Source organism: Haplochromis burtoni, unplaced genomic scaffold (genome assembly GCF_018398535.1).
Source record: "Haplochromis burtoni strain Fernald_Lab_line unplaced genomic scaffold, NCSU_Asbu1 Contig_19, whole genome shotgun sequence".
Taxonomy (NCBI): domain Eukaryota; kingdom Metazoa; phylum Chordata; class Actinopteri; order Cichliformes; family Cichlidae; genus Haplochromis; species Haplochromis burtoni.
In genome coordinates this window covers 1,631,285-1,655,143 of record NW_024582380.1, presented here as the reverse complement: position 1 = coordinate 1,655,143, position 23,859 = coordinate 1,631,285, and the positions used below count along the sequence as shown (strand labels likewise).

Here is a 23,859-nt window from a genome sequence, read left to right as displayed (position 1 = left end):
TTCAACATGGAGGAGAGGGGAAGATCGACGTGGGGTTGGGGAAGGTGGGTTGGAGAGGAGATGTTTATACTATTATGCGGGGAAAATGAATTTCCAGTCACCACAGAAAAAGGTAAGCGCATCACAGATCTGTATCCGCACAACTACGACCACCACCAGACAACACTAGCTATCACAAACGGGGGGGAGGAGGACACAAAACATAACGAAGGATTGGAAGGAGGGAGAGGGTGGGGGGGTGGTGGTAGGGTGGTGGGAAGAAACAGAAATACATTATGTTGTACCAACGTCATTCATTTCAACGCGTAGCCGTGATGGAGCGCCGGGTGTCCCCGCTCTCGACCAACGCGCACTGCTGTTCTCTCCTCTCCTGTGTGAAAGTGCGCTGCGCTGCGAACCGGGCCCCAAGCGCAGATCCATTTAACGAGTACCGAGGATGAACATCAACAGCACGTTCACAAGCACCAGAACCGCGATCACCGTAAACACCGCGCAAGTCTGGACGTCCAAGGCCATGGCGCAGCGCTGCGGGCCGATGCTGAGCTGTGCTCTCAGTTACGGGCGGTATTCAGCTCTCCACACTTAGACACGCAGCCTCAAAGCAACCAGAAATCCTCCATTACAGTTAGGCAAGAAATGACGAAAAGATGCCCCTACTTCTCTCCACACAGCGCGATGCGATTCATAAAGATAACGGGAAGAGATGCATCATCCTCACCATCATCATCGTCATCAGTCTGCACCGCGATTTCTCCCCGCTAGTCAACACCTGCCGGTGTTTCGCCTCTTCCCTCAACCCGACCGTCTCTCAGGCCAATAGATTCTCAGAGCACACAAGAGGGAGGCTGTGCGCAGGCTGTTCGCAGCTGCTGAGCTGCCTTCCGGTGAGTGGGGGACCAGGGAGAACGGCTGTGAGCCTGAGAGGCGGTCCTGTGTTAATAGTGATCAGCTCTCTGCCGCTAGACTACCGGCGTCAGCCATCACCTACAGCCGGGGGAGGGGCACAGCCAGCCCCTCGCTGACTACATCGACCACTGAGACCAGAATCATAACCTCATTCATCTCCCACCCTATCTAAAAATATCGTGGTGGTGCCGTGGTGATTTATCATTTACCATTAACAACCCCGGCATGAAGGAGAATAAATGTCAGAGTAATGATGCATGTTTCTCAAAGTGATCACCATCTTATAATTTTATTGGCATAATGTCTGCCAATTTATCAGTGGCAGCAGATTCATCGACAGGAGCTGGTTTGATATTCAAATACATGCACTTTCTGCATTACCACTGGTGCACCGGGCGCACCTCACTGATGCAAGAAGACCGTTTAAAGGTGCCATCTCTCGGACATGCAACGGTTTCTCGGGGATTAAAGGTGTCCAATTCAGTCCTGCTGGAGTGGATGAACCTCAAGAGATCAACCTCAAGTTTTAAGTTCTAAGTTCGTGTGAAGACCGGTTCAGCGTGCACTTAACTGGAGAACTTGGACTAGATGTACTCTGTGGAGCTAACCTTAAAAGTTATTTCTTTTATTTGCAGTGCAACCTTTTTTGCATATGCAGTTCAAAATCCAAGCCACATCTATGCTACATTAATTCTGCCTGATGCAGACTTACCTTTGCTCTAGTATCTAATAAAGTGCTCCAAAAACAAAGGAAGTGCATCCATAAAGAAAGAGTTCCTTACATAAAAGGACACTGACACTACTCTCCATAGAGGGCAGAGATAAAATTAAGACCACCATTTCCTTGCAATTATTTATTTTTTTCAATTTCTGTACAGTTTTAATGTTACCTGTTGCTGTTGCTGCTTTTTTAAAATGGAAGATGCCTCCATAAATGTAGTATTAATCAATTAAGTTGCAACAAAGTAAATTTTTTTCCACTAAACTAGATTTTTTCTGAATGACTTTATTGTTAAATCATACACGTTTAACCATGTACAAGTCTTCAGTAATCTCACTATTTCTATGGGGTTTGTCACGTCTCTTGGGTGGACCCTTGCACTCCTCACCGGTGGCAAATTTCTCACAGGATATCTGCCCCCATGAACAGATATCCTGTTCATGGGGGCCCAGGATTTAGAGTGGGTTGCATAGTTTTCAGAAGATTGGTGAGTCAATCCCCAGCTCCTGGATCTATATGCTGAAGTGACCGTGGGCAAGAAACCGAACCCCAAGAATCCCCTGATGTGTGTTAGCATTGAAAATGTATCTGTGGATGCAGCCTGCAGTGTAAAAAGTGCTTTGAGGGGAAAAAAGGGGAAAACTGGTACTACATGAACGTTAATGAACATGCTGTATGTGTCATTGCCATCATTTTATTTTACTTGAAAAGAAGAAGCTCTTAGGTGCTTAGGTTTCTAAGTTATACATTTGACTTCATAGAAATTTTAAATCAAGAGAAATACCTGTGAAATGTATCCAGTGGTTGAAATTGTGTAATAAATCAGTTTCCTTAGATAGAAGTGATGGGTCAGTTGGAAAACTTTGAAACTTCAAGCAGCTAATGGGATTTATAAAACTAATGGCTCCAGAGGGACAAACGTGTAAATTTCAGCACTGGTATCCACTTTTGAAAAATTATTTCAGTTGCCTGCTGCAATAAAAAGGCTGAAACTGATCTCACGGAGGAAATGTCAGTTCCAAGCGGTGCCTAATTAAAAGAAATCACCCATTGGACGTTTTTACATTTTAATATCTTAGACATCAAATGATTGGGTATTTGATGTGCTTTGTTTGACAATGATCTATGCAAACATGGATTTATGGACATGATATGTCAAACCTGACAGTGCTGGTAGACCTCAGATCCCCAGCTAGAGTTGCGAAAAACTAAACAATATACATCACTTGTAAAAGAACCAGATCATAGTAACTGTTTCCCAAAAATAAAGGATATTTTAAAAAACAACAACTGTAGTTATACCCCAAAGTGTATTTTAAAGGCCTTAATGGGCCATGTGACATCATCATAGTCTTAAATTATGTTTCTGTAGTAGTAATAACTGAAGGTGCAGGCACTAGAAAGGGAGATCACAAATCTCCCGCCCACACTGGCTCAGCGGCTCCCTGTAAATCACTTCTCCTTCGATCCCCTCCCCTCGACACCAAATGTGCTTAGATGCCACAACTGCATGTCGTTTCTCTGTGTCTTCTCTCTCCTCTTGTTTGCGTGTTGTCCTGTTTGTTACTTGTGATCTCTGTGCTTTTCTTTTTGCCCCCCCCAACCGCTCGTGGCAGATGGCCTCCCTCCCTGATCCTGGTTCTGCTGGAGTTATTTCTCTCCACTGTTGCCAAATGCCTGCTCATTTCTCGTTTCTGTCATTTTTGTAGCTTACACTGTAAAGTACCTTGAGATGATTACTGTTGTGATTCGGTGAAGCATAAGTAATAAAACTCAAGAACAACTTTCTGACTCTACGGTCACTGGGAAATGAGGAGGATTTCAACAGCAGCCCACTGTAGAAATAAAGTATTTAAAAGTCAGTAGCAATATATTCTAAACTGTCACATTTGCAACAGAAATATGTGAAACACAGACTGCTGTTACTGCTAGCTTAGTTAGCGTTTTACACCCATGGCCAACATAAACAAGTGCAGCTGTGGTTTGATATCTTTTAGTGTGACTGGAGCATTTTGAGCATATTGATTGAATGGTTGAAAAGGAGGCTGTGCTTGTGGGGTTGTTCTGTTAAGTTTCTGCGGATCAAAATCAACTCTAACTGCTAGAAGTTTGTGCAGGAAACAGGTGAAGTCCTCTGAAAAAGAGAGAGGAACAACTACTACAACTACAGAGCAGCCTTTCAGACCTAAAGGAGACTAGTGTCTGGTGTGCAGTGCAATGTTTTTCAGTGTTGAGTTGTTTTAAGTTTATCGAAAGTGACAGGACAAAATGGCCCGAGCTCCGATCTGATGCACGTGTTTGCCATTGGCATGCACATAATTTTGGCTTTCATGTTCACAGTGATACCTTAGATGAACATGAGCACATCCCAGCCTGCGGGATTGTTGGCAGATTATGAGTGGAGCACAACGTGATTGTGAATAAATTAACATAGGAGAATCACTTCAGTTCCATCTCCCTAGTCAACCATCCTACACACGGATACACACTCCCTTTCCAAACTACACTCTAACTTCACATTGAGCTGTGAGCTTTGGAATGAATCAAAAGACCTCAGAATAAGTTTAAGAGAATAACACCAAAGGAGTGCAATATATCAGTATTTTTAAAGCCATAAATAATTTCCAGGGCACTTTCTGCACATACATGCTGATAAAAGCAATGGCTCCTGAAAGCTTGGCTTTCAGAGAACAGAGAGCCATACAAGGCATCACAGCTGAGATATGACAACCGTCCTCAAACAAGCTTTTTCCCCCCTTCTCTCTGCTTGTGTGTGTGCAACACAGAGTGAGGAGATTACATAAGCCTGCCCTACCTCTGTGGGCTCCCTCTCCAATCTCCCTGACATTTAGACAACAAAGGTCACATCTGAAAGTCTAAATCTGCACAGACACCAATGCTAATATACTCATACATATACAGAAGAAAAAAAAAAGATGGTATAAACGGCAGAATATTTCCCACTGGCAGAGAATTACGTTAAATGAGTCTGAAATTACACTTAGTGAATGTGCATTAGTTTGGGAACGAGCACAGACGCAGCTCAGTCGTATGACTTGCACCAATTTCAGGACTGTCAACCACTAAACCAAACTGACAGTCAATTTAGTGACATCACTCTTCATCCTCTCATGTGAAAATGACCCTGAACCGCTTTCACAGAAGCAGCTGCTGGCTCCCCACTTCACTGGGACATGTTTTACCCATGAGAGAACAGCTCACACAAACAAAGGTCTATTTTACTAATCTACAAATAACTGCCTTTCATATTTACCCGAGTAACGATTAGGAAGTTCTGGGATTCTGCCTACAGACATTAAAAACCAAACCAGATCAGTATTTATCCGATCCTACTCCGAAGGTGATCTTATCGTGCACCTCTGGACTTTCTCCAGGACTGCTGCTATATTTAGATCCCATCACGACTACCTGCACTGCACGGTTTGCAATTTTACAGTGAACCTCAAATTTGCATCTAAGGTTAGAAGCAAAACCAGGACCATGGTTATGGTTTTTATGAAGTATTCACAGGGTTGTACAGTATTAATTCGTTCTAGAGGGTCAGACTGCAGCATCTGAGGGAGACAATCGTCTTTCTGTGCACTGAAAACATAGGTTACTTAAGCCACACTAACACAATTCAGGGTTCAAATTCAAGTTGAAATGTTGCTGTTTTCACATACTCGGGAAGATCCACTGTGCATACCAATGACACAAGTGCAAGGGGACAGAGCAGAGTGATCTAAAAATAGCATCTGTGTGGAAAGCAGTCCAAAGGGCAATCAGAAGATGACCTTGAAGGAGAGATGAGTGAAATTTATAAAAGGTAAATCGTGGGAATTCTTTTTTTTTAAATGGGTGAAATCCAGCCTCAGTAGGTCTGAATATAACTACTGATTCATTTGTATATCGAGTTGTGAAAAAGAAAGTGCACCCTTTTTCTATTCTATGGGTTTATTGACAAGAAAAAAAAAACATTGTCTAGACCTCAGCAGATCTTAATATGAGATCAATAATAATGTTTAATATTTAGTATTTACAGTTATATTCCCATATATCATCGTGATGTTGTTTACTCTATTGCTCTCGTTTTCTTCTGCTTGTTTTCTTTTTTCATTCTCAACAGGTGAAATTAAAAAAGTATCTACTGTTATCTATTGTTAGCTAGTTTATTGTGATGGTGTTGTTTTTATTATGCTGCTCTTTGTTGTTTGTTTTTGTTTTCCTTCTGGTTTTTTAATCTATACGGTTGATCCAGGTGTTTTGTTTGTTTTTTTCCCCCCCTTTCTCACCATCTCTTCTCCCCTCTATTTTTCTTTCTCTCCCTCTCTTTCTTTCATTCTTTCTCCCTGTCCTATCCCCCAGTCATGTCTGTCCCGTCTTTAAAAAACGAAAATAAAATAAATACATAATTATAATAAAGGTCAATCAAATGGACCAATATGGCAAGGCCATGATGATCCACTTGGTAAAGTAAATCCACTTGGCATCTTTCTTGGCCTTCAGACAACAATTCTGATGGCTAAAGATCCAAACGGGGCAGGCAAAAAAACAAAAAAAAATGAGATCAATACAACCTTATAACATGATGTTCATGTTCACAGTGACTTTGTACTCTCTGAAGATATTATTACTGTAAAATGTTTTTTCTGCTTACTGTGTTTTAATAAAAAAAAAATTCCAATGGTGACAAGTTTTTGTAAAATATTGTGTTATGTTGCTAACGAGTCCCAAACTATGTCCATGACACACTGTTGACAATCCATTTGCATGCAAGTGATCAAGTTGTAACAGCATGTAGAAAGCGTCATTCACACAGACTCATTTACTGTGTAAGTTCCCAGAAGTTAGTAGACAGCAGCCTTGATAAAAACACAGTGAGTCACATGACTTTTCAGTCAACTGTTGCTGTCATTACACACCCAAAGACTTGACAAACAACTCAATGCAATTAAGGAGCATTTTTACATTTCCTAAGCATCTTTACAAATTTCCTGTGAATTGCTTCTTCTTCCTTCGGCTGATCCCTTTAGGGATTCCCGCAGCAGATCATCTGCCTTCATCTAACCCTAACCCTACCGTCCTCCTCTGTCACACCAACCCTCTGCAGGTCATTCTTCAACTACATCCACAAATCTTCTTTGAGGTCTTCCTCTTTTCCTTCTGCCTGCCAACTCCATCTTTAACATCCTTTGTGCAGTATATCCACTATCCCTCCTCTGCACATGTCTAAACCATCTCAGCCTTTTCCCTTTAACTTTGTCTCAAAGCCACTCAACCTTAGCAGTCTCTCTAATATTCTTGTCCGTTTACTCCTAATGAAAATCTTAACATATTCAGATCTGCCACCTCTCTTTTTATCAGTGCAACCATCTCCAAACCATACATCACAGCAGGTCTCAATACCATCTTGTAAATCATCCCTTTCACTTTTGCTGCTGTTCTTCTGTCACAGTGTAAATTGCTAACATGTGTAATGCTTATTAAATCTAATACTAAACATGTGCTGTTTGAGATAAACTGCTTAAAATAGGTAGACAGACTTTTTTCCTACAGGTCTGAATACATTAGGGGATACTGATGCCCCTGAACAATATGGTAGCTGTGTAAACGCGTCGGTCCAATGAACAGCAGCTAATGCAGTGCATGTTTATATGTCAACTTGGTGGTTAAATAATATTAGAATAAAGCTAAGTAAAAACTGCCGTCCTTGAACAAGGCTGGCACAATGTGGAAAAAACACCCTGCATATGACAGAACATTAACCAGTAATTTATGCCCCAGGGTAAAAGCTGGATTCTACATGATATCAGTTTAAGACAAGTGCTGCTCATTCGCTGGTCTGGGATCAGCTCTTTTGAGACTTACTTTAATTCTTACTTTTCATTTTTGGATTAGTTAAAAGCCGCCATTATCTTATGACCTCTCTCTGAAAAAGACTGCAAAGTTTCAGTGCTAGCAAATGAATCTGTTTGTGGTCAGTAGGTATTTAGTTAATAGGAGGCAAAGCCCACCACACCCATTTCCCTTCTGTCTGCTCCAATTCTTTTCTTCTCCTCCCATCCCCACGGCAACCACACTGACTTCCTGCTTCCTCCCAGGCCTTTCAGCCACAAAAGCGCCCTAAAAATAAAGTGCTGGACTTTTCCTGAACGCAGTTTTGTCACCATTGTTCAGGCATCAGCTGTTTATTCGTTCAGCTCAATTTGGCTTTTAGTGTAAAGTCGAGTCAGTGGGTCAGCGCACGGAGAGATTTGAGAAATAGAGTAAGATAGATGCCAAGTAGGGCAGACAAAATCACGGATACATATTTCAAAAGTGATATCAAAACACTCCAGAGCCTAATAGCTTCAAGAGAAATAGTCCTGCTCATGCATGATACAGTCACGAGAATGAATTGCTATTTAATGACAAATCAATACAGTATCTGTGTGTTCTTGAGACTGCAAAACAAACTGAATCTGTCCAGCGACTGTGGTCTTTGGGTCAGTCCCTGGTGAGACTGCATAGCATTGTGCAGCGCTAGCAGAACTAAAGACGGAAAGTCTTTGAATAAACACAGGCTGAACTTAGGGAATGCCACATCAAGTCTCTCTGTGGAATGAAAGCAAGCCTTTGAAGATTTTTGAAACATATAAAATTAGAAACTCATTTGATGCACGCCTCACCTGTTTTCCGCACTTCTGTGACAGAAGCTTACCACGCTACTGTCATAACCGTATAACACAGAGTAATTTAATTGTGCATTGATAGCTTCAAAAATGCAATAAACAAATGAATCTCAGCATTATCCTCCCGCACCTCTATTAAGAAAAAATCCTAATGAGATTGAAAGCACTTGTTCAAGCTGTCACTGTTTGCTGTAAGCCACACAGCTGCTGGCTGTAGCTTCACATTTATGTGAGTTGTAACGATAGTTTCATCTCTCTTCTTTGAGAAATACGTGTAATTTCCCAAACAGAAAAAATGTTTCTTTAAAGACGATTAACGAAGATAACAGAAGTGACTATTTCATTAAATGATGCCATTAAATTATCATCTTGATATCCCTTTCACTCATTAAGCTGCCTCCCTGAATCATCTCAGTGATAAAACATGCATTTAAATGACCGCTTTCAAATGTCTTCTAATAGAGGGGAGAACTCTGTTTCTGTTAAAATATTTACTTAACGTAACAAAGTGTGTAATGGTGAGGCAGCTTTTGAGACATTGCAACCAATACGAAGCACTGTTGTAACCGCAGTTTCTTAGTTATGGTTCTGTTCAGCGTGAGAGTCAGTGTGTGGTTTCATGAAGCCCACAGACTCGTCGCTGGAGAGACCCCAGCTAAGGTGTGAGGGATAAAGTCAAGTGGCCTTTGCTAGGTTGGTTGTAAAAACTGGCATTGCTTCACTACACTCGACTGTGCTGGCTGTGTGTGTAGTAAGCATGTGTTATTGTCACCATTCATCAGAGCCACTGGGTGCCACCTGCAGCCCAGACCCCCCCGGAAGCATGTAGAGAGAAGTGCCTTCCTGTTCTTCCTGACTTTTCCAACTCAGGATGATTTGCATGCGATGCTTGTTGGGCACGGCTTTTCAGGAGTAAAAAAAAACGTCCATGTTTAGATTTTTCCTGTAAAACATTTCTCACATAGTCTGTGGGACAGCAGTTAGCAGTGATGAGTCCATGCTTTCACTCTAATCTACTATCACACAGTGCATGCCATAGATGTGCGACTAGCTACAAACTGCAGGGATGGTTAGAAACCTCTACCTGTCCTCTGAGCGAAAACGATTTTACATTCTCACTGCTTCCACGCCACAAGAGTTCAAAAGCAGAACAGCAGATTGAAATGCAAAACTCTGCAGTGAAACCATATTTGGGTGAAAGCTTGTTTGGCTTGTTCTCTGTTGCTGAGCACCTTATTTCTTTTTTTTGTTTTGTTAGGGTAGCTCTTGCCATCAAAGACCTAATAGGCTGTCTGATAACCATCTTCCATTGAAAAGCTAAAATATACGACTGCACACAGCCATGGATGCGCACTAAAACTTTGTGCTCTTGTGCTCACACACACAAGCTTTCACATCCACACAACAGGCCACAGGAAGCAGGTGTTTTCACAAGCCTGGAGGGAGGAATAGAGGAAGAGGGGGGAGAAGGTAAGCAAGCACAGAAAGAAGTGGGGGGGAAGAAAACTTGATGTGAACAGAGGAGAAAACAGAGATGGACGTGATGGAGGAAGGGATGACGAGCGCTGAGGTCATGAAGAAAGGGAGGCGGATCGAGACGGGGGGGGGTGAAGAAGAAGAACTACAAGGAGCAAGGAGATTGCATAATACGTGGATGTGATGGAGGGTTTTCTCTGATGCCGCATGTGGCGTAGCTGGGAGTCAGGGAGGTCAAAGGCAGAAAGTTAAGCTAAATAATGTACACAAGAAGTGGCAGCTGCCAGAAAAATACACCCCATCTTTCACAGAGGCCTGCAGGATACATTCTAACTAGGAGAACACTGTACAGACAGTTAGCTTCTGTCTCATTATTTTAATGCAGGATAAAGTGACCAGGGCCGGAGCTATTTCTTTATTCAGACTCCAAACACTCAGCAGAGTAAGTTAGTTAAAGTAATTCAAATCAGAGCGACTGTCTCTAAATGTGCACAGAGAGAGTAAAGAATAACAGATAACATAGGGGTTTCAAAGAGCTGACCATCAATATTAACTGAATACATCCAGGGTTAGCTCTTTTAATAAATTGTTAAATATAATAAATATATTTTACACACATTCCTTATGAATATGCGTCATATTGAAAGTTAGCTACTTTTTATTTATTGACATTTGTATTTTCTAACCTATTTCTGTATAGGCGATTCAAATTACAGCTTTCTCTGCTAAACCTGGCATCATTACAAGTCTCTCTCACAAACTTAGTTTAATTGGTTTTATATATTATACAGGACAATGCAGTGCACCTTCAAGGTGCTACAGTAGCACTAGCAGTGGATAGTGATGGCTGTGGGTAAAATCAGCCAGGGAAGACTTGTACACATGAAACTACAACTGGTGCTGGATAACAAGCCCTAAGTCCTTTAGGTCTGAAACGGTCTCATAGGTGAAATGACTGCATGTTGTGATATTGCTGAAATCATCCACCAGTATTTCTCCATTGTCCCACACTGTCAACAACATATCACAGCTTGAGAGATAGAACAGTGGAGTGTTTTTCAAGAAAGCATGAACGCAAATCAGTACTTGCACAGGCATGCATGCTCTGACAAAATACAGAGTGTAATGCGGAGCTACTGTAAAACAGGATACACCAGTGACTCAGAGAATTAATACGCAGGCACTGTTCTTCCAGTCCCAGGGAACGTGCAGCCATCTGAAAAGTGGAAATGGGTTTTGTAGAGAGTGAAGGCAACGCTCTCCTCAGTTATATAAGAGAAAGGCCCTTAGCCTCTCTGCCTCACTCGCTGACACGCAGAAACACACACCCATACATGTAAGCACAGTCACATGGGCATTTATGCGCCATTAACAACAACATGCACACACCTGACAGGCAGAAAATCATTCTTAAGAAGAAACAGCCTGGGGAGGCTCTGACACAACCATCTACTCGGGTTTAGTCAGTGGCACTGCTATTTATCAGATTCTACAGCGTCCTACAAAACAGCATTAGCTGGTGGCTGCGGTAAGTTACAGCACCTTGACTGAGGAACAATGCTGAATGAACACTGATAAAGGATTCTAGGTCGCCACTGGCTCTGAGTGCAAACTGTACAAACGTGCAGTTATTTTGAGGTGGAGCTATTCCCATGGTTTCTCTCTCGGGACTCTAAAAGAAAGCCCAGGGTGAAACAAACGCTACACATTCATAGTGTGGTTGACAGAAATATCACTAGCTGGTGCTGTTCATTCCACACCAAATAATGAAGTTGTCAATGCAATGACTCATACATCCTGACAGATGAATACTGAATACATCAGAAGAGCATGTGAAGTGTGTGTGTGCATCAGAGGGTTGCAAAGAGGGTGTATCACATGGGGGCCAAAGACCCAGGATGCAAATACAAACGAAATCTGCGAGTGTGTCCGATTAAATTAGCGAACAGAAATTTTGTGCACTGTTACTCCCCGCGTGTGTTTAAGTGTATGCATAAGGACGTTGTCCTTTTTTATCATTGCTCCATTTCTTGCCCAGCTAACCACTGCCTGCTGAGTCATGCGTTCATAATAAATAGATAGCATTGCATAATATGATTATGTCCAGACAGACCTAGGTTCGCCCAAACTTAATCACAGAAGATTTCTGTTGAAACTCTTAATCTGCATGAAGCTGTTAATAAGACAGTCCCCTTCACTGACAAGCTGACAGCAGAGCTTCAGGCACAGCATTAGTAACACACAGGAAACTGTCCTCTCATCTGCATAGGAATTAAAGACGCCTATTGCCAGAGTTTGTCAGAGGAGAGGAGAGGAGAGGAGAAGAGAGGAGAGGAGAGACGAGGAGAGGAGGTTGACTGGGGGAGAAATCCATTTAAATGAAAGGGAGAAGAGAGGCGTCAGCATTAGCAGTTAATCCACTGCAGTGAGAATGCTTTCTCTGTGCCTCCGGCCTCTACCAGTCATCCAAACAGGAAGACTATAATATACATTACGCTGTATCACAAACAAGAGCTTTTTAACAATGAAGACCCGGAGAGATCCATCCATCAATCATCTATATACTATCAGGTTAAGTCACCATGCGCCCCTTTGCTTTTTAAGGAGTCATATGAAATTTTGTTAAACAGTAACTATAATGACAATAAAGCTATCGTTACTGATTTTATTTGGATCCCAGCGTTTGAGCCTGCTCCAAATAAACTTTTCTCACCACTCAACCGCACACATAAGACACTGCCAGTGTTATGTGTCCATGTTCCCTACCCCAGGGGAGGACCACGACAAAGGGAGCATCTCTCTTCTTTTCTCTCCCACCCCTTTTTCTCTGCCTCTCTCTCTCTCACCCACACACTTTCTCTATTTAGCTCACGCTTAAAAAGGCTGCCTAAAGATAGAAGCAAGAAGATGAACTGGAGCCAGTGAGTGTCATGGCAACAGTGCGCAGTGTTTCACAAACACTATTTAGATCAGCAGGAGAAAAAAGTTATAATCAAAGCCTATAAATGCAGTAGTGTCACTTCTTCAAAGGCACAGCTTACAAAATTTCAATGGGAAGACATGCCAGGACCGAAAGCCCGGGGAGCATAATTCAGCAGCTGAGCAGACAGCATTACTGCTATGAGAAGAGACTCCTTAATGTAATTCATATATTGTAGTCAGTCCTCATTGACTGCTTGTAAATAACTGGAAATTTGAGACTGATGTGGAAAATGCAACTTGTAGCAATATACCTTTGCAACTAAAAGCATTGAATTATGTGATTTCTGAGTAAAAAAAAAAAACTTTTCTGATACTACAAATAAATAATATTCGTTGAAGTTTCCATATTTACCCCAAAGCAGGCTGGTAAGCTGACTTTTAAACATGTAGCTCCATTCTGATATAATGTAAGAAAAATCTTTAAAACAAAGAGACTGTCACAGTGTGGTCTAACCGGTTTTACACCGCAGGAAATGCAGATTCTACATTCAAATTTTGGCCCTCTAAAGCAATGAAAAGGCTTAAGAGCTGTCTCATCCAAACTGTGATGTTAAAGACCTGAAGGATACATCTGATCTGAAAAGAAGCCTTTTTTTTTTATTTTGAGCTTTTTAAAAACACAAACATAATTCACTCACTACACTTGTCGAAATAATGATGACAAAAGACTGTTTCTGGGGAAAAAACATCTTTTACGAGTTTATATCGAGTCCTTTAGAGACCTAGAAAAACTGAACACACATGGAACAAAGACTTGGAACCTGAAATCTCAGCGGAGGATTGGAAATTAGCTACTCAGATGCGCTTCAGATTAAAGCACTTTAATTATTACAATAAATGAATGATGCACAGAAGTGAAAGGAACAGTGAGTTTGGGAGTGCAGAGAGATTAAAACATTCTGGAAAAAGTAATGTGAGCAAATTATTAAAAGTTTCATTAGACCCAAAGTCATTTCTACTTGGATTGTACCCACAAAAGCACAGTTATATTAAAAAAGGAACAAACATCAGTGAACCTAATTTTTTCCTTTTTTGTGTCAAAAAGCTAAAAGCATAATTTTAGTGGTAGAAAAAACCCTAAAATGTTGCTCAAAGTTAGACAAATCATGGCAAGTTTGGGGGTAGAAAGAATAACATAAAGAAGACAACCAGACAATGTATGAGAAGGTTTGCAGACCCTTTTTGGGCATTCTTTGCTGTATTGGGTCACGTGTATCAAAAAGAGGAGTGGTTTCCTGACACTTTATTTTTAGTCTTAATATTTTTCAAAACAAAAAACAGTGTTTGTCTTGTGCATTATAGTTCTGTAAGTAGAGCTGCTGGACCCAGCACTAGAAATGTGTGCCACTACCCTGTCAGGATGTATCAGAAGACTCTGTATCTCCTTTCACTAGAATCCTCTAGAGGCCACTTCCACTTCAAAGCATCGATTCCGAAATGCCTGGTTTCACCTCCCGAGCAGCGTTATTCCAGCATACTCTACAGCCAATTTTACACAACTGACACTCTAGACAGTTTTAGAAGAATCCAGCATGCAAAGAGTATTATTTAGAATTTACTGCTATTTCTCTATCTGCTGTGAAAATTAACAATATGGTCTGAGTGAATTGCACTCGACACATTAAACAACACATCTGAAATGTTGGGTGTGCAACTCAGGATGAGTAATGGCCAAAGAGTACTGCGTGACATTAATCCACGTGGCCACCATCTTCACGGATCAGTCCCTTCATTATCTGATGAAACACTGAGCAACGCCTTGTAAACTCCAATATTAACGGTATCAGAGAGAAGCTATCAGTCATCATACCGTCTACTGTGTGCAGTGTTTTTTTTTAAATAAATCTGTCCAAAGGCCTGAAAAGTCTAAAAGGAAATAAAAGAAATAAAATTACGCAATGCCATTATTTGCAAGCGTGTGTATATTATACTCACTATGTTGACCTGTAGCGGTTCTGACCCAGGTCTTAACAGCCTTCTCCTCCTGCAGCTACCAGAACCTCCAGACCGCAGGCGCACTGAAGATGAGGACTGCCCCATATCTGCTGGATAGAGACAAGAAGACATGCAGAACTGAGCATACATCAATTAACAATCTGCATATTTAAACGAATAAAAATATGGAACAATACCTGACTGTGGCAGGAGCAGGGCCAATGCAGTGAGAGTGCTGGGGGGGAGAGGCAGGGAGCGACACCGCTGGAGAGACGCCCTGTGTGGGGGCTCTAACGGTGACACACCCGGGGGGCGAGACAAGGCCTGGAGAACACTGACTAGTCAGGACACCTCAAATATTCCATACACGGTTACTCAGATGCACACACACACACACACACAAGGCTGAATGCACACTCTCTCCTGCCCTTCACATTACTGCCTTGTCCCCCTTTTTTTTCTTTTTTTGTGCAGAGAATTAAAGTATTTCACATCCAGCAAGTCTATTCTGGTGCATTGGTCAGTGTGCATGCCCTGCAGCAAACCATGAGAGACTATACATCATGCCAACCAGGCAGTCTCTCAGGTTAAAATGAACTGACTCTGAGTTAGGGCAATGAGAGGTAGAGCTTATGGAAGCGATGAGGCAGAAAATTGGCCACAGAAAAAGAATGAGAGTGAAGGAGAGAGAAAGGGGAACCACAAGGGAGGACAGAAGAAAGTAAAAAGAAAGAAAGAGAGAGAGAGAAAGGCAGAAAGGGAGTATGAGAGCTAGGGATAAAAGCTGCATCCAAAAATGCAGGCAGAGGCTGAGCATTGTTGCAGCTAAACAGTGAGTGGTATATAAATACTGGGTTAGTACTGGGATGCCCTTCATAGTCTGTGGTGTGTCTTTGATTCATTATGGGCTTGTGCTATATTTGTCAGTGAGTTGGTGGAGACTACTAGTGAGACTTGGCCTACCTATTTTCCCTTTTTCAGTGTAAAAATGAGATATATTTATGTGTAATAGACACACCTACTGTACATAGACTTTATATAGCTGCATGTGTTGGTATATTTATAGGACTACTTGTCGTGTCTATGTTCATATTTATATGTTTGCTTTTAGTGAGTTTAACATCTTACTCTGTGATGCAGTTCCGTGGACTGCGTCTCCCTAGTAACACTGGTTTCTATGACAGAGCAAGGCCTGGCGCGGGAAGTCATCCCTCTCTGCCCCAGAGAGTGTTGCACTGTGGTAGCAGGCCTGCGTCTCCTTCGGGAAAGTGAGCCGACCTCACTGTAATGGCTGTCGAGATCTCGGTCCGGGTTGGGTCTCCAAAGGTCCAGGACAGCTGATGCCGGGCGAGGACGAGGGCGCAAGCGCTTCTGAGGTACAGAGGTCTTCTCTGTGCTCGAGTGGGGCAAGGCCGGGCCAGGCTGTCTTACACTGCAGCCTGTCTGGCTGGCAATCTGCTCACACAGCTGCGATTGGCACAGATACTCAGCAGTTTGGCCCAGATAAAGGTGCAACAATACATTTCTTGTGTAGGGAATTGAGAAAAATGTCTCTGCAGGTTCAACAAAATATGCCTCAAATTTTTTTTATTTTAAAAGTTTCTACCCAGTAGCTTAATTGCAGTGGATCAGTAGGTAACTGAATGACAAGACTGTTGGCAAATCAAGGGAAACATCAGCACAACAGACATGTGGATTTCATTTTTAAATAATTTGTGATTACTGAGAAGGATTTTCTTGTCACACGCCATCACGTCCCCTAAACAGGGCTTTGCAGTGTAAATGTGACAAATTATTTTGGCACAACTTTGAGCTGTAACGCTCTTTTTAGCAAAGCTCGGTGTACACAGCTTCACAGTTTTTGCTGTCCATGTGCAATGCTCTTGCCAAACTTGTGTTAATTCAATAACTTATCTTGATGACAGGCCAAAACACATTTGTGCTGCTGTCAGGTTTGTATCACCTTGTCAGCAGGTGATACAAACCTGATAGCAGCAAAAACTTTGTAACTACCAGCCTCTCACGTTCAAAATCATGAGTGCACGGCTGAATTAAATAGATCAATTTCACTTAATGAGGTACCACAATACTTGAAGCAAGGCTTTAAGTATTATGGTACTTGTATTAGTAGGGAAACAAGTTCCCCCAAAGCCAGTGGGTTGCAGTTAAGTCAGTGTGTGAATACATAATCAGTGTTTGCAGTTTCTCTTCTACTGCTGATCTGTGTACACATTTGGCACAAACAGTTCTGCAAAAAAATGAAGTTGTGTTTTATTCCATTTTCATGCCACAGCTACTTGGCTTGTGAACCTTAATTAGGCTGACATTTATCACCCTACAGATTTCAGCTAGCTCTTTTAAGGCTTACTTGTTTAGTTTTTCACTGACTTCAAAAAGCAGAACTCTCAACACACGCAGGTTTACTAAGCCCTTTAAAAAGATTTGGGTTAAATAAGTGAAATTCTACCCTAAGAAGGGCAGAATTTCAGGCTCAAAACATTTTCCATCTTGAAATTCTTCAGTAGGCTTCAAGTTAAGTTACATCTTGTAATACTGTTAAACATGAATTATTTTTATCTGCTAATTCCTCCTTCTGCCCCTATTATCTTTTCCATTTAAGAGTGGTATCAGCGTAGAACCCTGCTAATTTACAGTGGGACCAAACATTAGCACCCTTCCCAAAACACATGCTCCCAAAGCCCTTGCCTTTGCATAATAAGCCCCTATGAAAGTGTGCTGAGTACTGAGATGTCATATCTGATTTTGTCATTAGGAGCTGGGGCCAACATGTCCTGACTCGTTGCTGTGACTAGAAGGGAGATGACTAATTCTGCCACTGGAGTGAGAAGGGAAGGGTGCTGTCATGATGTGCGGATGTCACAGAACTCTGGGCTGCCGCAGTCCCACACACACACGCCTGGCTCTGTGGGAAACGTGGGGTTTTGTTGCAGGCTACAAAAGGCCGACTAAGCAAGAAAAGGCCAAATTCCTCCACTATGATGTTGTGCACCTTTACAGTTACTATTTCCTCTTTTCTCCAACAGATGGGGCAAAAGGACAACTGCAAAGCAGGTGCCCAAATCATGTCATAGTCTAGCTCTTTGAATGATTTTTGTTTTTTCCTGACACGTATGCTACCTGCATGCAACCAAATCACCCCTGGTCCCTTTTAGCTTCTATGTTTGTTGTTTTTTCAGAAGCAAAAGAATGACCATGAATAAAGCAGTTACATAAATGATATTTCCAGCATTTATGAAGTAATGACATGACGCATGCTTCTGGCAGTGTTAATATTGTGAATAAAAGCCTGCAATGGAATGTAGTTATGGCATAAAAACGTGACCCTTTACACATGAAAATGCCTTTGTCTAAAAAATAACAGAAAAACAAAGGTGGTTTAACATCACAAAGTACACACTTGTTTACTGAATGCATTCATTTGAATTCGGTGGCTCATTAGCTATTTAAAGTTACCTACCTTAAATATTTCCTCTGTGGAATCTGATGCTGGTACGCTATTGGTTGTGCTCTCTTTATCACCTTGTTGTGATTGGACATTCACTTCCTGTATCTGGTGGGAGTCAAGCGGAGCATCTTGGGAATCCTGCTCATTTCCTGTCTGTCCCGCTACATTTTCCTCTGAATCTGATTGGTCCCTTTCAACTTCTGCTTCACTTTCAGCCTCCGTGTTTAAACCTAAATGAGGGACATGATTTTCTACTATGGCCTTGGACCGGAGGTTTGTCTCTCTGTCAGCAGGTTTGTCTGTAACTTCAAAACTCTGAAGGCCATTGACAGCCTGAGGTCCTGAGCAGGGCCTAAAGGCTTTAAGGACCACTGGAGGTGATCGTCCACCTGTCACAGGTGCTGGAGTGTCACCATCAAAGCTATTGGAGTGTAAGAATTTACTAGTCACTGGTGATGAAGGGGTAGGCTGGGATGTTGGAAGTCCTTCATTGTGAAGTGTCAGAGACACACTGTGAACATTGTCCACTGCGCGCTGTGGGGCCCGTGGGGAGCTCATCGGAGTCTTCTCCCCCTCCGGAGGAGAGAAGGAGCGTGATGTTGTTCGCCATCGTCTAGCTGTCTCTGCAAAGTTGTTGAAAAATTTGAAGAGACCACCAAAGTGCCCCTTTGTGTCCGACTGTTTTGGGGGAGGTGGCTGAAAGTCTCTGACACTCTCAAAGTCCACAGAGCCATAGTCTGAGTCTATTGTTTTGTCCAGTGAGGGAAGCTCAGAGTCAAAGCTCCTCTCTGAATACACAGGATTGGTCTTCCCCAAAAGGGAAATCCTCCTCAGGTAACTCCACACATCTTTGTGCCTCCTTCCTCCACTCCGGTGGGTCCTCGGGCTATCTCTAGTGCTTAGTTCTTCACAAGCTGCAGCAGTTTTGTTGCAGTTGGCTGAATTGTTGTGGCTTCTTTTAGTATAAGAAACTTTTTCAGATGGTTTGCAGCCATTCTGAGTCACAGCCTCGCCCGTTACAGTGGATTGATGGCCATCCATAGAAGTTGAGAGGTCAATGTCTTCAAACAAACAGTCAAACTGGGCTGTATAGCCAGCATATGAATGCCTCTGGCCACGCTGTCTAAGCGTGCCACCGCTGGGCTGCTGAGGTGTGCCAATATCGCGGCAGAAAGACTCCTCATCCACCAAAGAGCTGGTAAACTTTGCAGTGGACAATTTCCCTGCCTTCCCTCTGAATACAGCCGGGGATTTAAGCTTCTTGAAGGATCGAACTTTGTCAGCGAATGAGAGTTTTGGGATGGAAGCCTCCCCTGGCAAAATCATGGAGTGGGGTCTCCTCTCCAGCTCTGAGACAGCTCGCTTTCGGTTCAGGATCCTCCAGATGCCCCCTGTGGCACGAGGCCTCCTGTTGACCTCCTGTCTGTCCTTGACAGGGGTCTGAGAAGAGGCAGCCTGGGTCTCTCCCTGCCCCTCTGCAGGGCCTGTTCCAGTCTCCTGAATATAAACACTGCTGGTCTCATTCTCCACATCCAGAGAAACATTAAACACTCGGTTGACAAACCCATTAGGGTTGTTGCTCTCAAGGGCAGGGTTGCCTGTCTGCTCCATCCTCTCTCATTCTACGGTGTCAGCTATCAGTTCCAATGGACATCATGTTTCAGGCCCTTCCCTTTCTCAATCACCTAGAGGAACAAAACCACATTTTTATTCAGGAGTTTGACATTAAACTGACTGCCTTGTCATTTTATATCATCCTTACTCCAATGTAACTCACTCAGAATGCCTGCCTGTAGATGGGCACCACAAATTTGGGAAATATCAGCGGAGGATATTAAATAAACTGAATTTTATTCGCAGGTCAAACATTCAAGAATAACCAATACAATGAGCTTAAATACTGAAACGCCATGACAGTATTCAAAGTCTCATTCTGTGATTGCGAGAGGCAGACGTCTGTGCAACAAGTCAACACCCAGCGCCCCACTTTCCCAGTATTTTGCCCATATTATTCAAAGTAATTATTTCAGGCACAGTTGCCATCCACCATTTAAACCGAGAGGATGTGTTGTCATGGAAACACCCACTACAGAGATGTGTGGTTATTTCAGGACCGCTCCAGCTGTGACATCATCAGAGCTCAGATAAGCTCCCTCTGAGGAAGAAGATGCTCGGTGACACAGCGAACCCACCACATGCTAATAGCACCCCCTCCTACTGTAATCCCTTTAAATGTATGGAAGCATTTTGTGTAATTGGAGGCCCCCCAGCACAAATCTTTGTTGTTCCCTCAGATCACAACGAAAGATGCGTTTCAATTAAGCTGGCCTCTCAGCACAATTTTACAATTCAATTTACTGATAAGCCTTTCAGAGGGCTATTTAAATAAACAGTAGCTGCGCAAAAAGTAAAAAAAAAAAAAACAATTAGAAAAAGAAGAAATGACAGTTTTACAAGCGCTGTCTAATTACACACATTAGCTAGTATTTATTTTAGCATTTAAACAGAAAAGTTCATGTACTTTTTTTAAATGGCTTTAAAAGACTGTTATTCTCTGATAGCAGCATTATGAGTTTTGCTCAGTGTTATACACCCTGCTTGGTAGTTATACTGTAATGAGATATACACTAAGTTTCACTAAGTTTTGGCTTTCAGTATTTATTGTGTCACAAAAGTTTTAAGGGCACCAGCAGCTCGCTCTACCCCGCTGTCAGTGAACGACAGACGGCTGCCGCACTGGGCGTTTAAGTCATTTTTTAAAAAATGGCGTCAATAAAATTAACGTTTGCCTAACGCTAGGCTGAAGTGTAAAACGGTCTTTTAAGTTTTTAACCACCTTAAAAGTGTTTTAAAAAGTGAAAACAAGGAGTCGAAATAGCGCAAAAGTCAGCCGATGTGGGCTTCGCTGTGAAATTCACGAACTTCATAAACTTGCTTGTCAAGTAACACCCGCGAAAAACGAACTGTCTTCTTCTCCCTTACAAGTCCTCCTGAAGAGAAGTTAGCTGTTGGAGCTCACAACTTACCTGAAAGCAGAAAGCTTCCCCCCTCCGTGTCAAACAGGCATCGTCGCTGCTGTCGTCAAAGTCAATAACAGCAGTCGCTATTAACGTCAGCCAGACTTATCCGCCGTCCTCTGCGGGCTTAACTTCTATCCATGAGTTAAGTCGTGGACTGCAGCGACTCCTTTGCCGATCACGTGTGTTTTGGGGCTTTTTTGTTGCCTGTGAAGTCCGTCCGCTATCCTCAAGACTCCGAGAACGAGTTGGACAAACCGGTGAACTCTTGCCCTGTAAGCTTCTACAGACGCCGACACTCTGATTTGTGAAAAAGCTCTCACGCAGACAGAGAAACACACACCAACACCCCCTACACACACACACACACACACACACCTAGACACACATGCCTGCACACCAGCAGAGCAGCTGTAATTATTTGAGTTAAACAGGCTCATAACAACGCGTTTAGAGCTAAATTATGCTGGAAACATTTCATTTTATAAATAATATTTATCACATTTTTAATCCCATTTTAAGTCTTCAGCTCATTAAAAACCCCTCATCTGTTTTCCACTCGCTTTTTAAGCACATATTTATGTATGTTTTTGTTTTTTCTCTTCTCTTCTATTTGTTGGGGGGATTTATGAGAAAGCACTTATAATTTCTATAGGAACATCAGTGAAAACAAGTGATTGACTGAACTCTGGTCTCACTAGCTGATCCTCCTTTGGGATTTGCTCTGAATGTGAAAATCCTTCTATTGAAATGACACAATGGGGAGAGGGAGCTCTGGAGAGGCAGGGTGGTGGGGGGGCTGAAGGAATTCACAAAACTAAACAGCTCCAGAGCTCCATAGCTGTGAAAGAGGAGATGGTGGAAGAAGGGGCCTAAATTTAAACATTTCCTCTTTGTCCTGTTTTTGGGCCCATTGTCATCGCATAGCGTTCTCCCTTCTGCACAGGAAGGAGTGGATCTGACATCAACGCTCTCGGGCTGACAATGCCAGGAAGTCTGTCTGACTGTATGTAAATATCTCTGCGTGTCCATGCTTCCCTTGCTTGCCCATGGAGCCGTACTCCTCTCCTCTGCTGTCCCTGGAGTGCTCCAGGGTGTAGCGGTTGTAGTAGCAGCAAGACGGTGATTTACATGCTACACTTCCCCAGATAACTCATAAGCAGCTGTCACTGCGAATTAAAGCCACCTCATCTTCATATGACCCCCTCGTATGATGGAGCATCTTAGGTCACGTCTTCATTTGCCGAGCTAATGGCTTGCCCCCCCCCCTCCCCTTTTTTTATACTATACATATAGAAAGCTACATTTGACTGATTTAAATTAATGCCTTCTGTCATTTCTTATGTGTTCTGTTCATCTTTTCTCATAAAGTTAACTTATGTCTTTGTTCCTCTCCTTTGCCTCCAGTCCCTCACTCCTTTCCTCCCTCCCCTTACTCACACTTCCTCAGAACCCCAAGCAGTCTTCCTGCTGTCCCCGGGCCATCACAAAAGACATCCTGGCTGAAACGGGACAAATGTTTCAGCTCAGATCTGGTTTGTACAGACAGAAAAAGCAGCCTCTGATCTTTGGAAAATAAACTCATTAAAGCAGCATCTTGTATGAGGGAAAAGAAAGCGGGGAAATGGGCGATGAATGGAGATGGGCTTCTGCCTGAAATGATAAGTTCTGTTGGTGTCTGGCGAGCCGCGTGCATTACAGCGAGTTTATTTTGTTGCCCATTTACCCCGAGTGTTGAACACTCGGAACAGAGCTCTTTGAAATGATGTCACTGGCTTCTCGTTTTCAGAACAATCAGCCTCTTCCTCCTCTTCCTATGACACGGTCCGCACTCATTGGTTTTTGGTGGAGATTACTGGAGACAAACCCAGTTTAGGCCCAGCTGTAATTATTTCGCCAGTCTTTGTCAAAGCCACTGAGTGAAAACAGGCTGCCGTGAAAAAGCCAGACAGACAGGGAAGGGAAGGAGGGAGGGAGGGGTTGGCCGATATGTTGTGATATCAAATGAAAGGCTTACTAAAAGCCTGGGAACTGGATTCGGGAGGTGTAGGTCATGTGAGAACAGCTGGGAAGTCGGGGAAATCTTGTGTTTCAGTGCAGGTGTTTGGAAAACACTGTGGAACTTTAGCACATGTCCCTAGATGGCGCCGATTGCTGTCACGACCGTGTATAAGACTCCTTATGCATGACCATGCTCTGATGTAAAGTCACACACACACACCCATATTTGCCCACTTTTGGTGTAAAAACTATTTCCAGGTAGCACTCGCCTCCGGTGGCAGACAAGAGTTTGAATTACACTGACATTCCTGACATTCCCTCTGCACTGACCTGCATATTTCCTTGGCTTGGGTGCACATGGCACAATCCCCAAATCTCACTCACACACACACACACATCTGAGCTCATCCTACAAGCTAACGCTTTGACATTTGACTCTTTGAACCTTCCAATCACTTGGGTTAATCAATCATGAGCCTTTTTTTTTTTTTTTTGCACACTTACACACACACATAAATACCACCTCAGTCGGCACATGCATACGGACAGCTGGAATGTGCTGAAAGGTCTGAATGTTGCTGGTGATTGGAAGGTCTCACAAAATGACTTATCTAGCAGTGATCTGAGAGACAGCAAGAGGGAGAAAGAGGCGCAGGGAGGGAGGAAAAAAAGGAATGAGGGGGA

General features: G+C 42.8%; 1 protein-coding gene across 11 annotated transcripts in view; it reads right to left on the bottom strand.

Moving 5' to 3' along the window:
• The window catches only part of LOC102309359 (rho guanine nucleotide exchange factor 9), a 46,533-nt gene extending 25,040 nt beyond the window's left edge, over positions 1-21,493 (bottom strand). For 2 of the 11 annotated variants that reach the window (XM_005916502.3, XM_042218463.1), the window contains exons 1-5: positions 21,184-21,493; positions 18,170-19,842; positions 15,820-16,158; positions 14,889-15,015; positions 14,692-14,801 (exon numbers count right to left, since the gene is read on the bottom strand). In XM_005916502.3, coding sequence (XP_005916564.1) covers positions 14,692-14,801; positions 14,889-15,015; positions 15,820-16,158; positions 18,170-19,768 — 2,175 coding nt within the window. In that variant the 5' untranslated portion in view covers positions 19,769-19,842; positions 21,184-21,493. Of the gene's footprint in view, positions 1-284; positions 5,672-14,691; positions 14,802-14,888; positions 15,016-15,819; positions 16,159-18,169; positions 19,843-21,183 lie in introns of those variants that run through there. The other 9 variants (XM_005916503.3, XM_005916505.3, XM_042218469.1 and 6 more) reach the window with 7 other exon arrangements.
• Between the last annotated feature and the right edge of the window lie 2,366 nt (positions 21,494-23,859).